The sequence below is a fragment of the Stenella coeruleoalba genome (genome assembly GCF_951394435.1).
Source record: "Stenella coeruleoalba genome assembly, chromosome: 18".
Taxonomy (NCBI): domain Eukaryota; kingdom Metazoa; phylum Chordata; class Mammalia; order Artiodactyla; family Delphinidae; genus Stenella; species Stenella coeruleoalba.
Window position 1 is genome coordinate 16,608,630 of NC_137164.1, and position 16,823 is coordinate 16,625,452.

Below are 16,823 nucleotides of genomic sequence, written 5' to 3' on the forward strand. Positions count from 1 at the left end.
GTTCAAAGACACGAGACAGGAGAGAGAGAGAGCCACCTTTTTGCCAAGTGTTCTTATGACTTGGAAGCAATGGGCATTTGTTCGTGACCCTGTCCGATTTTTGGCACATAGCAGATAAGCTCTGAGAAACACACACCCCCTGTTAAACGGAGAAGAAAGAACAGACATCAAAGCACCACTCATTTTATTTTTAGATACCATATCAAGGCTATTCAGGTTTCTTATGAAGATCCAATAGGAAAAAAAAAAAGAGAGAGAGAGAGAGATTATCACTCTCACACTCATGCAATATGCCCTAAACAGGTCCCAGTTCATTTTCTTTAGACTTCAGCCATTAGAATATATTCAGACCCACTGGTTCCCTTCTGCCTGACTGGCAGAGATACCTCCTTGGGAACGCTTTGCTAGGACACAAATACGATGCATGCAAGACAAATCAGCATAATTTCCAAGTTACTTGCCGCTTCCAGGAATGCTAATTTCAGTAATAACTACATGCCTTCCTTTCCCAAGATGTTAGTACTGCCATCAAAGAGACCTGGGTCATTTTCCTGGCTCTGAAGCTCTCAGCTTCCTCAAACACTACAGGAGGCAAACCAAGAAAAGCTAGAGAGTGGCATGCAATAGAAAAAGAATTTCCAAGTACCGGGTTCCTCTAAGAATATCTTTTCATTTTGAAGTTCTGAAGAAAATGGCCTTTGCCAAGACCATAGAAGATAAAATCTCCATTCTTTTAGGGCTGACCTATCAATGGCCACATTTCTAGGAATGGCTTGTGCACTGAAGAAGAAACTGATGCAGAACTTCAAGTTTGTAGCCAACTCAAAGCCACAAAGAACAGCAACATATAGAGATGGAGCCGAGGCCTTGAGACATCCGGGAAGCAGGAAAATTCTGGTGAGATAGAAAGGACCTGACTGGGACGTCCAATGACAATGGCACTGGCTCATGGAGAGGAGGTGTGCCTTGTTCCTGGTCATCAAACTGACAACAGAGGACACCCAGCCCTCCTGTCCTCCCACCTCTCCCACAGGGGCAAGGACCATCATCGGCCAGCAGAGTGGCCTCGCGCACAGAGCAGGGGCCCTGGAGGACGCAGGAGAGCTGACAGTCTTTGCCACTTAATTCCTGTTGAGTATTGGGCAGATTATTTGACTTCTCTGAGTCTTGTAAAATGGTGATAATAAAGCTTGTGTTGCCTACTTCCCATGGTCACTGTGAGGGTCAAATACAATAACACACAATATCATCAGAGTGTATTACAATGGTATAAGAGATGGAAGATACGGGCCTAGGAGACAGGTTTCCTAAAAATTATATAAACCTTGGCAAAGGAAGGAGAGTATAAGTTATAGCCAAACCCAATTCTCCATACAATAAACCTCTGCCATATCTCTATGCCATTCAAAGACCACCAATTAACAGGAAACTCAGAATGCTGGACTGAGACAGGCTGGGTGACGTGGCTGAGGCTCCTGGCCGGAGCGGGTCTCGCTGGAGAGGGAGGGCAGTGGTCGGCTCTTGTGCTGTCCATCCTGCACCTTTTCCTTCCTCTGGACAAAACACTCCCTACCCTCAGCGCCCTCTGCCATCGCTCTCTCCCACCTGTAATGGTAGTGGAGCTCACCCCTCCCTGGCTACAGCTCATAGTGGGTAGAGGCTAGGGTTACAAGTGATCTCAGGGGCCTGTCTTGAAAACCGTAAACAAAAAACTAAGAAAAGAGGCGTCGCTTCTCCCAGCAGACACCAGGAGGCTTGGGGCTTGGGTGTAGGGTGTATGCAGCCTGTTTTATAGGAATCGGAAGAAGTTGATTTGAGACAAGGAAGTTAACACTGAGAGAGGCAGAAACCCTGGACCTCCTGGTACTGCAATGCCCTATTCCAGAGGTCTCTGAGCTCTCCACCAGCCCGCCACCCTGCCCCCAACACAGCCGGCCCTTCTTAGGAACACGTGGCCCTGCTAAGGAAGTCCTGAAGGAGCATCAGTCACTCTTTCTAATACACAATCAGGATGCATTGGCCCCACACTAAAGAAAGAGTAATTACCATACTAAGGTAGACTCATGGTCCGTTCAAACTGGCATCCTATTTATGGCAAACACACCAAGGTCGTTTGCAGAAAACCATGCTTGTCTTCAAAAATTCAAGCTCAAATGGCTTTCAAAACATCCTGGCCAGGCTGTATGTTCACTATGGTTCTGTGAATTTATCTTCACCCCTCCTGCATCTGATTGTATTTTCAGTCTTTATCCACTCCTCAAGATAATCCAAGGCCAATATCACTGATGAACATAGATGCAAAAATCCTCAATAAAATACTACGAAACAAATCCAACAGCATATTAAAAGGATCATACACTATGATCAAGTGGGCTTTGCCCCAGGAAGGCAAGGATTCTTCGATATATGCAAATCAATCAGTGGGATACACCATATTAACAAACTGAAGGATAAAAACTATATGGTAATCTCAACAGATGCAGAAAAAACTTTCAACAAAATTCAAGACCCATTTATGATAAAAACTCTCTAGAAAGTGGGCAAAGAGGGAAACTACCTCAACATAATAAAGCCCATCTATGACAAGCCTGCAGCCAACATCGTTCCTAATGGTGAAAAACTGACACCATTTCCTCTAATATCAGGAACACTACAAGGTTGCCCACTCTCACCACTATTACTCAACATAGTTTTGGAAGTTTTCATCACAACAATCAGAGAAGAAAAAGAAATAAAAGGAATCCAAATCAGAAAAGAAGTAAAACTGTCACTGTTTGCAGATGACATGATACTATACATAGAGAATCCTAAAGATGCTACCAGAAAACTACTAGAACTAATCTATGAATTTGGTAGCATAGCAGAATACAAAATTAATGCACAGAAATCTCTTGCATTCCTATATACTAACAACGAAAAACCTGAAAGAGAAATTAAGGAAACACTCCCATTTACCATTACAACAAAAAGAATAAAATACCTAGGAATAAACCTACCTAAGGAGACAAAAGACCTGTATGCAGAACACTATAAGACACTGATGAAAGAAATTAAAGATGATACAAACAGATGGATACCATGTTCTTGGATTGGAAGAAAATGACTATACTACCCAAAGCAATCTACAGATTCAATGCAATCCCTATCAAACTACCAATGGCATTTTTCACAGAACTAGAACGAAAATTTCACAATTTGTATGGAAACACAAAAGACCCCAAATAGCCAAAGTGATCCTGAGAAAGAAAAACGGAGGGTTTCCCTGGTGGCGCAGTGGTTGAAAGTCCACCAGCCGATGCAGGGGATGTGGGCTCGTGCCCCGGTCCGGGAAGATCCCACATGCCACAGAGCGGCTAGGCCCGTGAGCCACGACCACTGAGCCTGCACGTCCGGAGCCTGTGCTCCACAATGGGAGAGGCCACAACAGTGAGAGGCCCGCGTACCACAAAAAAAAGAAAAAAAAGAAAAACAGAGCTGGAGGAATCAGGCTCCCTGACTTCAGACTACACTACAAAGCTACAGTTATCAAGACAGTATGGTACTGGAACAAAAACAGAAATATAGATCAGTGGAACAGAATAGAAAGCCCAGAGATAAATCCACGCACATATGGTCACCTTATCTTTGATAAAGACGGCAAGAATATAAAATGGAGGAAAGACACCCTCTTTAGTAAGTGGTGCTGGGAAAACTGGACAGCTACATGTAAAAGAATGAAATTAGAACACTCCCTAACCCCATACACAAAAATAAACTCAAAATGGATTAAAGACCTAAATGTAAGGCCAGACACTATAAAACTCTCAGAGGAAAACACAGGCAGGACACTCTATGACACAGATCACAGCAAGATCCTTTTTGACCCACCTCCTAGAGAGATGGAAATAAAGACAAAAATAAACAAGTGGGACCTAATGAAACTTAAAAGCTTTTGCACAGCAAAGGAAACCATAATCAAGACGAAAAGACAACCCTCAGAATGGGAGAAAATATTTGCAAATGAAGCAACTGACAAAGGATTAATCTCCAAAATATACAAGCAGATCATGCAGCTCAATATCAAAAAAACAAACAACGCGGTGCAAAAATGGGCGGAAGGCCTAAATAGACATTTCTCCAAAGAAGATACACAGATTGCCAACAAACACATGAAAGAATGCTCAACATCACTAATCATTACAGAAATGCAAAACAAAACTACAATGAGGTATCACCTCACACCAGTGAGAATGGCCATCATCAAAAAATCTACAAACAATAAATGCTGGAGGGGGTGTGGAGAAAAGGGAATGCTCTTGCACTGTTGATGGGAATGTAAATTGGTACAGCCACTACGGAGAACAGTATGGAGGTTCCTTAAAAAGCTAAAAGTAGAACTATCATATGACCCAGCAATCCCACTACTGGGCATATACCCTGAGAAAACATAATTGAAAAAGAGACATGTACCGCAATGTTCACTGCAGCACTATTTACAATAGCCAGGACATGGAAGCAACCTAAATGTCCATCGACAGATGAATGGTTAAAGAAGATGTGGCACATATATACAATGGAATATTACTCAGCCATAAAAAGAAATGAAATTGAGTTATTTGTAGTGAGGTGGATGGACCCAGAGTCTGTCATACAGAGTGAAGTAAATCAGAAAGAGAAAAACAGGGGCTTCCCTGGTGGCGAAGTGGTTGGGAGTCCGCCTGCCGATGCAGGGGATGCGGGTTCGTGCCCCGGTCCGGGAGGATCCCACGTGCCACGGAGCGGCTGGGCCCGTGAGCCATGGCCGCTGAGGCTGTGCGTCCGGAGTCTGTGCTCCGCAACGGGAGAGGCCGCAGCAATGAGAGGCCCGCGTACCGCAAAAAAAAAAAAAAAAAGGGGAAGAGAAAAACAAATACCGTATGCTAACACATATATATGGAATCTAAAAAAAATATGGTTCTGATGAACGTAGGGGCAGGCCAGGAATAAAGACGCAGACGTATGGAATGGACTTGAGGACACGGGGAGGGGGAAGGGTAAGCTGGGACGAAGTGAGAGAGTGGCACTGACTTACATACACGACCAAATGTAAAATAGATAGCTAGTGGGAAGCAGCTGCATAGCACAGAGAGATCAGCTCGGTGCTTTGTGACCACCTGGAGGGGTAGGATAGTGAGGGTGGGCGGGAGACGCAAGAGGGAAGGGATATGGGGATATATGTATATGTATAGCTGGTTCACTTTGTTATACAGCAGAAACTAACACAACATTGTAAAGCAATTATACTCCAATAAAGATATTAAAAAAAAAAGATAATCCATTTCAAGTATGTACTGCCTGCTCTGTGAAGCAATACTTCTTATTTGGTATATTTGTTATAAGTAAACTCATAACAAGCCTCTTCAGTGCTCAAAATACGACCTACAGATTCTTTGTCAGCTTTATTCATGTCACTGTCTGAGTTTCTGTCTTTATCAAAATTAAAAGAAAAAAATTTCAGCCCCCTAGCTCCCCATTAAATCAGTCTAACCATCTTTTCCTAATTCTATGTAGAACTATAGTAAACAGAACCAGACAGTACTCTTGTGTAACCTCAGTGTCCCTGAGTGTTTTAGTCAGTGTTCCCTCAAATAAGAAGTAAGAGTAAATAGTGAAATAAAGGCAGAAATAGAAAAATGAGAAAAAATTTAAGAACACTGGAATTCATTCTATGATACATACAACACAAAAAGCCTGGAAAAAATATTTCCAAAATTGTTATTTTTCAGTGGCAGGATGATGGACAAATTCTTTTCTTCTGTATATTTTTCTGCATTACTAAAATTTCTACACTGGGTACGTACTACTGCTCTAATAAAAAAAGTTAATGAAAAAAAAAACCACTGGGAAAAAAACGTGTAAGTGAAGAGTTAGATGGTCAGAACTGAAGTTAAAAGAGCAACTGACGATGGAAGAGAGTCTTGCCAAATGTTGTGAGGACTTCAGGCCCTCGCAGGGAAATCAGCTCTGGCTGGGGAGCCCTCAGCCAGCCTGGATTCTAGCAGTTCCAGAGGCAGGTAAGGAAACAGGCTCAGAGCATATCGGACCCTTTCACCATTGAGCTCACTCCACTTTAGCGAACAGTCATACCTAGAACAGAAAGGCACTTTCAAAGATATTTTAAAAACAAATATAAAGGACCTCTGAAGGCTGGAAGGCCTAGGTGGCATGCTTGCTTTCAGAGGCACCAGGCAAGGTTGGGTTCTGAAGCTTAAGGCCAATGAGCCCACCAATGAGGAGCTAACGGGGGCCACCCGGGGAGAACGTGCCTGGATCCTCCCCAGCTTCTGGCAGGTACTGGGCGTCCAATACATACATACTCATATAAAAATGACAGTGAACTGAATAACGACGATGAAATGTGTAGGTGGTCTAAGAGGTACCACTAACTTGCACACTAACGGGGAGAGGCCCAGAAGGAAGGCTTCCTGGAAGAGGTGACACTTGCACTGGGTTTAAAAGATAAGTACGCAGTTGCCAAGCAGAGAACGTGGGAAAGAGTGGGTAGGGGTCCAGGCAGACACAAAGTCATGCGCACTCAAAGAAAGAGAAGTTATGCAACCTCAATATCGCTAAGTATTTTAGTGGGTGTTCCAATAAATACGTAGTAAGAATAGATAGTAAAATAAAGGCAGAAATAGAAAAAAGAACACTGGAATTCACTTTGTGATACATACAAATGTCTTAGCTTCATGGAAACTAAACTTGATGGAAATGGAAAGGGAAGAAAAAGGACAGCGTGAGCAAAGACAATGGCTGCAGGGAGAAACAGAATGTGAGCCATTTATTCTTTTAGCAAATGTTTACTGAATGCCTGCTCTGTCCCAGGCCAGGGAGGCTAAAAGCTTGGGGTGCAAGAGAGAGCGTATGTGTAATTCAAACCAACAGACAACAACCCCGTGAGACCGGTACTGTTCTCCCCACTGCAGAGATGAGGAAATCGAGGTTTTACAATGAGCATGCAATCTGTCCAAGGACACAGAGCTCATAAATAGCATAAATCTAGTTTTAGGTGTGTTTTATTACAGCCAGGCTTTCAAGAACACTGTTGTTTGTTTGTTTCTTAACAGCATGGTTAAAGCTCAGAGGATACGGGGAAAACCCATTCAGTCCCTATTCCGCAATTGAAGTGGAAAAAAAATCATGAACATTTCTTACTCTCCTTTTATGAATTTTTTTCTGCCCTGGAGGATAAATATGTGGGAGTCATGAGTTCTGACTTATAAACGTCCAGGGGCCTTTTGGAACAATTACTAGCATGACAAGATCAGGCTCTGGAAACAGCCCAGTTATACCAATTGGCAACCGATTAAGTCCATCCACTTCAGAATGTGCTCGGATAGCAAGGGGAGCAGATCCAGTGAGTGGCCATCTGAGAAAGGTCAGTCGGGTTCCCTCCAAAAACGTTTCATAAAGACAAAGCCAGATTCAGGATTTGTGTGGAAAATGTTAAATACACTCTGTGCTGGAAAACTCAAAGACTCCCTAACGGCTGACAGCCTGCAGGAGACTATTCAGTAAATGACAAATCTTCCAAGAAGCTGAGCTGAATGATTCAGAAGTTGTCTAAAGTCAGCACTTGAATCCTCCAGGTTCCCTATCTCTGGCCAAGTTAATGCAGGTTCCTCCCTGGTGAAAAAGCTCTTCTGAAAGTAGGGAAGCTTTCAGCCCACGAGGTATATTTCTAAACACAAACATACATACAAGCAAACACTGTTGACAAAGAACAAAATACTTGCTTCTTCTTCTGAGACTAACCACATGCCCTCAGGTAAAAGAGGAAAGTTTTATTTTTTTTTTAGGGTCATTGAAAAGTCATTTGGGTCTATAGTAATTCTTCCTTTGCCACATACTTTAAACTTCTACTTTTCAAACAAGAGGTGTTTCTTGTGGGCTTATTAAAAAGCTACAAGTCTCTAATCAGAAATAACATAAATTTTCTCCATTATTAAATAGGAAATTAGTTTTTCCTTTTAAATTTGATTTCTTTTTTAATCCTTTAATTAGAATACAGTTCTAAAGCTTGCAGTTATACAAATCTATTTTTGTGTTCCTTTTGGAGAGACAAATATGACATTTTATGGTGATTATCATGGCACCTCACATAAAAGGGTCATTACTGTATTTGGAATGTCTAAGGTAGGCAGGCAGGCCTGGGATTATCTCCCAAAGGGTACCCCTTCCTCTACCCCCCAGAAACTGGCATTACTTATGCTATCTTGGGGGAAAAAAATAACAAAGAGAAATACTCTTCCTAAAATACTTTTAAATGTGTATTTTCATAAAATGAAGGGGAATAAGTTTATTGCAAAACTTGTCTACAGTTGAAGATGTGATCTGAATTCCAGTTTGACCTGGAGGCTCTTTAATCAGGGGGCTGACTGGGGGATGATTTCAGCCTAAGTGGATCCTGAGATCATTTCTGTCTTTCCCTTTTTCCTCAAGTAACATTAGGGTTTCCCAATGCTTTAACATTTCCTTGGAGATGGCTAAGTAACAGAGTTCAGCCACAGAAGCATATAACACAGTCTTCTCTCCTACATTCAGTGAATCTGTTCCCGCTGGCCTCTCACGCTGGCATCCACTCCAACTTATTAGGACTGACAAGCGTACAAAACTTGGACTAGAGAAAAATATTAAAAATATAACTTAAACATTTACTTTTAGGGCAGCAAAGAGAGATGGAAACTTCTACCTTATTCCAAAAAGTTGAGATGTTCACGGTCTCTTACAGTAACCAAAGCTGCGAATAGGCTAGTATTCCAGGGAGTGTGGGAGAAACGTTTGAGATCATCCCAAAGTGCAAGGAATGCTTACCCTGCTGAAACGGAAGGCAGCTCTATCTCCACTGGCCTATGAAAATCAAGGCTACGTCCGACCACCTCCAAGTATCCCTTCCAAGTTTCAGCTTTTGTTTTTCTGAGATATTTGACTTTTCCAGACAAACTGAAAACGAGTGGCAGAGAGACCTCTGTTACTATATAATACAGCCCTATGGTAGGGTATAGTCTCCATCTCTTAAATGCATAACTTACTGGGGATGACTTCCCATAGGCTGGAAGAAACAACAAATACATCTGTGAAGATGGGCCTCATACCCTGTACTTACATGCACTCCCCTGACCATGGAAATTCTGACCCGCCAGAACGACAGCTAAATCTGAGGCTGGCTGTTCCCATCTCCCAATCCAGCTCCCTAGGGCTGGTCCTACTTCAGTGGTTCCTAGTGGTGTCCTCTGACCAGCAGCACCAGCAGCACTGGGCGGGGTGGGGGGGGGGACTTGTTAGAAATGCACATTCTCAGGGCCCCCACCCCAGACCTACTGAATCAGAGACTCTGGGGATGAGGCCCAGCTCCCCAGATGACTGATGCCCTCAAGATTGAGAAGCATAGTTGCACAGCAGTTAACTATCAGACCACCAGCGTTTCTACACCCAGGGCCTGCAGATGGCAGTAAAGTCCAGCTAGAAGAATTACAGGCACTAGAAGCTCAAGTTCTAAGTCCTACAGAACCAGCCTGCCTGACCACACTGTTCTTCTTTAACAGTTCCTTAACAGCTGGCTCAGCCTCCTCCAATGAGTTGGAAGGTCACAATTCAACTCAGCTGTGAACAGGAACTAGACTGAAATTCTTCTCGCCGCCTGACAGTAGACATATTAAACCAACAGTTATCAGAGATGCGATCAATATTAAATGATCTTAAAGGTTTTTGTGTTTAATACGGTGAGGATACAGACATACTTTAAGAATGAAAATTTCAATACTGATTAAATAGAACAAGATAAGAAATTCAAATTATTCTCAGCCATTGTGTGTATCTGAATAAAAATAATGCACTTGATTCTGAATGAGTTCCCACCGTTAAAATCTCATTGAATTGATGTGACAACAGTGAGAAGAGATGTTTTCTACTGTAAAGCATGTATCAGGTAGCCCTTTACTAGATTTTGTGAAAACTCTGAATTTTGCACTAACTTTTCCTATACAAACTACAAACATCTCTAGTGAGGATATGGAGCAACGGGAACTCTCACAAATAGCTGGGAGTATATATCAGTACAAGCACTTTGGAAAACCGTTGAGCAGAGTCTACCAAAGCTGACCATACAATATCCAGGACCGGCAATTCCACTCCTGGGTCTATACTGCAGAGAAATGAGCGCTTCCATCTACCAAAAGCCTCATAAAAGAATGTTCTTAGAAGTGTAACTCGTAATAGTTACAAACGGGAAATAATCCGAACATCCACCCACAGTAGTGGAGATAAATATTATGAATATGCATACAATAAAATACACCCAGCAAAGAAAACACAAACCAACCAACAAACGAGACTACTGCTCCACAGAATATGGGTGGACCTCAGCTGAGTAAACGATGCCAGGTACAAAGTTAACACACACTTATCCAAACAGGAAGAACAAATTTCTGGTGACAGAGGTCAGCATAGAGGTTACTGAGGCTATCTACCAACAGGCAAGAGGAGCTCACTGGAAAAGTTCTAGGTCTTGACCTGGGGAATGGTTACAGGGGTGTATACATATGAAAAGTTCATTGAGTTGCACACTTAAACTGGTACACGTTATGTATGGTACACTTCTTTATAAAGGGACGAAAAGTTAAACATGCACAACATAGTCTTGACAGGTGGTCATGTAACTATTTTCAATATCCATCATAAAAATCTAGGTTACTGGGGGACTATATAGTTATCAGAGTATCATTTACTGCAAAAATACTGTATTTGCTAAGCTAAATATCAAAGTTACATAAAGAAAACAATCGGTTTTCCTTATAGCCAATGTTATGCCGTCAAATCAATGTTTCATCCTATGAAAAGGCCAAACCTTTCTGTCTTGCACTCCCTGGTTCTAAACTCCATTTACTCTGCCATCTTATGCCATCATAGGTGGCAACTGATGTCCATCATCCCAAGCCCCAGCAGACCCTGGATGTGGTCATCATCCCGGGGGAGGCTGAAAATACTGGCTCCAGCATTCCTGTCATTAGCTACTTGCCTGAACCTCTCTGAACCACCCCTGTCCTAACCCCTGCCACCATCCAGCTCCCCTCCTGCCTCACAAACCAAGGCCTGTCCCAGGGCTGGGATCCTGTTAAGACAGCGCAGCCTCCAGGCCAATGTGGACCTACTGGATCCTAGGTTCCGATCCAGTAGGACTCAGCCGCCAAGCCAGCTGTCGAGTGGGGGATTCCTAATTACACCCCAAGAGCAGACACCTCCAGGACTCGGGGCCCTGAACCCGCACTGCTTTCCCCCCACCTGGGCCGCTCCCTCCAGCCCACCCGATGGATCCACAAAGGACCAGAACGGGGAAAATCCGCTTGGTCGGTTTCTGCGCTTCCTGCTGAGGTTTTGAAAAGCGGAGCTGCTGGCACTCGTAACCAAGATGAGGAACCACGTGTTCCGCGAGGCACTCGGGTCCCGCCCGCGCGGCCGAGGGGCGCGCAGGGCCTGTTCCGGCTGCGCCTCGGCTCTGCACTGACCCGTGAACACTCTGGGGTGCGCGCTCAGGGGCCGCGGGCCAGAGGGGGCGCGCCCCGCCGCCGCCGAGAACCCGCCCGGGAGCCGCCCCAGCCGCTGTTTGGCGCGCTCTAGCGCCGGGCCGCCCGGGGCCGGAGGCCCGGCCTTGGCCGGGCGCGCTGCCGTCCCGGGACAGGCGTGTTTACCTGGGACTAGGAACACGTGCTGCCGGGCGCTAGCCCCTTCTCCGCAGTCCACGCCTGCCGCCATGCCGCCCGTTCGGTTCCGGCGGCCGCAGGCCTCTGAGCCCTGGGAGGGCGGGCTCAGCGAGAGCCCGGTGGCAAATGGCGGGAGAAGGGTCGATTCCGGGGAGCGCGGCGCGCGGAGGGACTGGCAGGGCCCGGAGGGCGGCCAGCGGGGCGAATTTCGTTTCGTTTCCGGAGCCCGCCAGCGGTCCCGGTTAGGCTTTTAAACTGAGCGCCAGGCCCAGGCCGCCGGCCCACTGGCGCGTCGCCCGCCGGCGCGGAAGGGTCACGGCCTCTCCCCTCCGCGGCTCGGCCAATGGTAGGTGCTCACCCGCGGCGCCCAGTGACGCGGCGCGGGGGGCGGCGACCCAGGTTGGCGGCGGCGGCGGGCGGGGTGGCCTCAGGCTCGGGGCGCCCGGTCACCGCGCCCAGCGGCCCTCCGCCCAGGGACTCCCCACCCTGCGGAGAGCGGGCCGAGGCCGAGTCTCTGCGGAGAGGGGCTCCCGGAGGGATGACGCCTACCACCTCTGAGGGCTGGCGGACTCGCGCACACCTAGCGGGAGGAAAAGCGTGGAGCAAATCCACGTTAAGGACAACAGCTATCACATCGGAATCCTAATGCCACCGTTCCTTGTCAACGTTTCTTTATATCATTTGCATTCTGCGTTGGAATTAATGTCAGAATCTGGTGTGCTTTGTGATTCATAACAAAATGCATGTAAAGCGGTCCTCAGATTGGGGTTAGTCCTCATTACTAAAAAGAGGGGCACAGTTTGAGGCTCAAAACGTGCATTTGTTGTTTTGGAAGACATTGATTTGTAATGAGTTAAAAATTAAGACTTTTAAAAGCGATGTTCAAAAAGTTAAGAGTCATGAAATTTCGGGATTTAAACTTTTAAAAATAAAATTTTAATAGTCCATGGTTTTAGAAAAGAAGATAATAAATATTTGTCTCATACTTCAGAATAGTATGACTCCCTGCTACCCCAGATCCCCAGTCCCCCTCCCCAGGGGCAATCACTGTTAACAGTTTCTTGTCTGTTCTTCAGAATTTTTCCATTCAAAAACAAGTTTATGTGTCTTTTTTTTTTTTTGCACAAATGGAAGAGAATATACATAACTCTTAATGCACTTAACTTTTTTTGCTTAATCTTGAAGGGAGTTAAATTGTGCAGCACTAGATCTATCTCAGCCTTCTGAAAAGATTTTTTTATTTCAGTCCTGTTTCCCATGAGGGGAGACAAATGCAGCTCAAGTTGACTGCAGGACACACCTGGCAGAGAGGAAGCCTTTCTGGTTGAGGAGGGGGACCCAGATGCTAACTCTGGGGCAGGCAGCAGATTGGTATTGCTCTAGAGCTGTTTTCATCGTTTTCTGATCCTTTCCAGCCGTTGGCTGTTTGAACATGTGTTTTTATGTGGTTGTTTTCACAATGCAAAGACCGTTTTGTCTGCTTTTGTACCTTAACATTGCCATGAACACATTTCCCATGGCATCCAGAACTGTCATTGAAGACATGCTATTTCACATTGCTAATGTACCAAGGTTACTTGACCAATCCTTAGTGTACAATATTTAGATTATTTCAAAATGTTATTCTAAAAAATGCTACAATGTATACTATATATGGACTATGCAGCAGTTTGAAGCAATGAACTAGAGGTACCCGCAATGAACTAGATGCACACGTTGCAGCATGGATGCTTTATATCAAGAGGGAAACAAAGAAGTAGGAAGAGATTTATGGCAGAAAACCATGTAGGTAAATTAAAAACACACATAAAACAACATTATATCTTTTAGAAGGATATATGCACATTTAAGGCCATGTATCACATAAGAAATGGGTGCCTTTAAAAGGGAGGGGAATGGGATTGGGGATGGATAAGGAATGAGAAGGCAAGAAAAATCAAAAGGGGCCAGGGTGCACGTGGATGACTGTCACTATGTCCTATGAATGAGAGTATAATACATTCTCTGACATTTAGGTCCAAGGATGAAAACTTTTTTTTAAAAAATGTGCTGCAACAAACATCTCTAAGCAATTTCATTTATTCACTTAAAAAAATTATTTAAGTACCTTCTTGGAAGGAGGACCAGTGGTGATGTTGGAGACTGGCTCAAGATTCCTATTGTCTTCAGGGTAAAGTCCAAGGTACTAAGCTTGGAACACATGGCCTGTGAGATGTGGTTCTCACTTGCCCCTCCAGCCACAGTTTCTACCGTCTCCCTCCCTCCCCACCTTGACCACAGTCTGGCCGTGAGGAACTGCCCCCTCTGTCACATCCAGCACTTGACACTGTGTTCCTAATGTCGGAACCACGCTCCTCTCAACTAGCCTCATTCCTCTGCCTTTTCTCTCACCATCTACTTCGCCTAGACAACATTTCATCATATATCAGGCTCACTGAGACAAAACCTTCTCATTGCACTCCACTTCCTGTCTCCAAACATCCTCCCCATGAATGAGATGCCTCCAGTCTTCTCAGTTACCTCACTAAGGAGTGAGCCTGATTTTCAGTCAGTTCCTTGAGTAAGGACAGCATCTAATAATTCACCAGTTTATCCTCAAAAAATAATGATGCCTTTCACTGCATACCAACTGTGACAAGTACTGCGCTGAACATGTAACTCTGACTCTTTCAGTCCTCCCAAAAGTCTTAAGGGGAAGTATCAGCATGATCCCCACGTTTTACAGAGGAAGAATGTAAAGTTTAGAGAGATCAACTAATTACCCAACACACACAACCAGCAAGTGGCAGAGCAGGAATTCCAACCCAGAAATTGTGCTCTTAACCTTCCCTCCCTTCTTCCCTAGTGTCCCAATGCCTAGGACAAAGCTGTATGGGCACATAGCATATGCTCCACAAATATTTTTGAATAAACATGTATGTGGATAGATAGGCAGTTATGGTAATAGTCAGTGTAGCCTGTGCCATTCCTAAGTTTTATAAACAAGAACAAAGTGATTACATCTAGTATATCATAAAATATTCCATAAATTAATTTTTATACTAGTTATACTAACACGCAAAGAGACAAGCAGGTCGTTCTTCAAGGAATAAGAAGGGAACAGCAACATTAATACCTCTGAGTAGAGAAACATAGAAACTCTTCTAAATGCCAGAAATAAGAAATGTTCATTTTCTAGTGGAAAAATAAAAGGAACTGGGGAAAATTTTTAAAAACAGTTCAGAATCCAGTGACCTCTACCAGTGCTTAGTGGTGACCAGAACAGAGAGAGCTTGAACTAAGGGTAGTGATTTTTTTTTCTCTAATAGATTATTAAACACTTATGAGAATTCTTCTTTCAAAACAAAATAAGAATGAAAATCCATGTTTATCATCACTTTCATCCTAAGAAAGAATTGTTGCCTTGTGTTTTGTCTTGTTGCCAAATGCTCATCTAGGGACAACAGGGAAGGCAACACGGTACTGGAGAATCATATGGGGAGGAGAAAGGCATCAGCTCTCAAAAGGGCCAACTATTTAGAAAAGAGACCAAGCAGTAGTACTGAACCATTCTTTCTGGGGAGAATATTTCCTTTATATTCACTCTCTTATCCAACCCAACCCAAAACAGGATCCTACTTGTTGCAAAAGGTTGCATAATTTGTATGCAAATACCCACATATAAAACTGTGAGATCTGCCAGTTATAGAACAACAAGAATGACTGAAGCTATTGAGAAAGAAAGAAGAGCAGCCCCAGACATTCAGAAGCTGGCCTGGGGCTCCCAGCTGGATCATGGTGACTCTCCCAGTATCTTAAACAAATCTCCCAGAACACCCGCCTCAGACAAGGCTGTCCTGAGACCACAATAAAATGAGGACAGAGCAAGGCCACTTCATGATTTGGGCAAAGCACAGACAAAAACAGGTCACTCTGCCACCTACAAAATACTGAACACTTCATCTGTTAGCTGAAATGAGTGACTGCTACTTCTTTACTAATTCCAGCTTCATCCTCACCCCAGCTCCCCCCTCCCTGTAGAGGAGATTTATTGGGACACCACTTTCTAACAGCACCCAAACTAGAGTGGATCCCTGCATCCTTAGACCCTCCCCAAGTCACCCAACCAGAGCCCAACCCTCCAAAGCTTCCTCCCAACATCCTCCATCTAGTAAGACGCCCCTGACTTCCCATGGCCTGTGTTCTCCCGTTCAACTGCAGGGGTGTTCCTGGTGGTCTTGGGCTAAACTTGGGGTTGCCACTGTGTTTACTCATTTCCCTGTGTGTATGTGTGTGTGTGTGTACAGTTATAAACCTTACATACATTCACATAAAATTAAGGTAGTAAGAAAATTCAGGCAATTCAAGCTCCAAAATGTACTTTTGCAACTGAACTACCTATAGGGCTAGGCCACCATGGTCAAGTGAATCAGATAGTCAGATAATTACATGTTTTGCTGCATGACAGCCTAAGCAATCACCATACACTTCAGAAAATTTCAATAGCTTGATGTCCTAGTTATTCTCACTTTGTTTTTATATGTGCTTTTAATATTTTCTGCAGTGCAGAGTTTTTGAGACATGTTTTTTACGCTATGAGTTACCTAACAAGTTAACGAATGGAGAAATGCCAAAATGCTGGCTATTTTTCATTTATTTTATTATTATTTTTTTAAACATACTGACTTCTTTTTTTTCCTGTTTACAAAATCCATCATAGTTTTTATTTTTTTAATTAAAAAATTTTTTTCATTTTCAAAAGCAGGGTACAAACTTGTATAGAGAATATGATTACAACTAAGAAGAATAATAAAAATAAAAGATTGGTGACTAACATCTAACCATAGTTGTCCTTTAATCATTTCTTTCTACTTTGATATATTTTCCAAAATTGTTCAGTTAATATTTTTAATTTGATAATATTAATATTAATTAATATCAAATTAATTAATTAATATCAAATATTAATTTCTAGGTTGTTTTTGTTTTTTACTCTGTTTTTTTTTTGTTTTTTACTCTGTTTTTTGTTTTTTACTCTGTGCTTCCTCCTAGGTGCTAAAACAATAATATTCTGGTTCTCTTTTTGGTAAGTCCTGATTGCTTTTACTAATAATTTCATAATTAAGC

At 43.5% G+C, this 16,823-nt stretch overlaps 1 protein-coding gene across 17 annotated transcripts in view; it reads right to left on the bottom strand.

The window, feature by feature from the left end:
- The window catches only part of RNASEH2B (ribonuclease H2 subunit B), a 798,611-nt gene that overhangs the window by 73,142 nt on the left and 708,646 nt on the right, over positions 1 to 16,823 (bottom strand). For 7 of the 17 annotated variants that reach the window (XR_013824794.1, XR_013824795.1, XR_013824796.1 and 4 more), the window contains exon 1: positions 11,706 to 12,463. The exons of 9 other annotated variants lie outside the window; for them this stretch is intronic. Coding sequence is in view for 4 of the 8 variants with exons in the window: in XM_079902667.1 (XP_079758793.1) it covers positions 11,706 to 11,769 (64 nt within the window). In the remaining 4 variants the exon portion in view is untranslated. Of the gene's footprint in view, positions 1 to 8,832; positions 8,962 to 11,705; positions 12,464 to 16,823 lie in introns of those variants that run through there. One more of the 17 variants, XM_079902664.1, reaches the window with a different exon arrangement.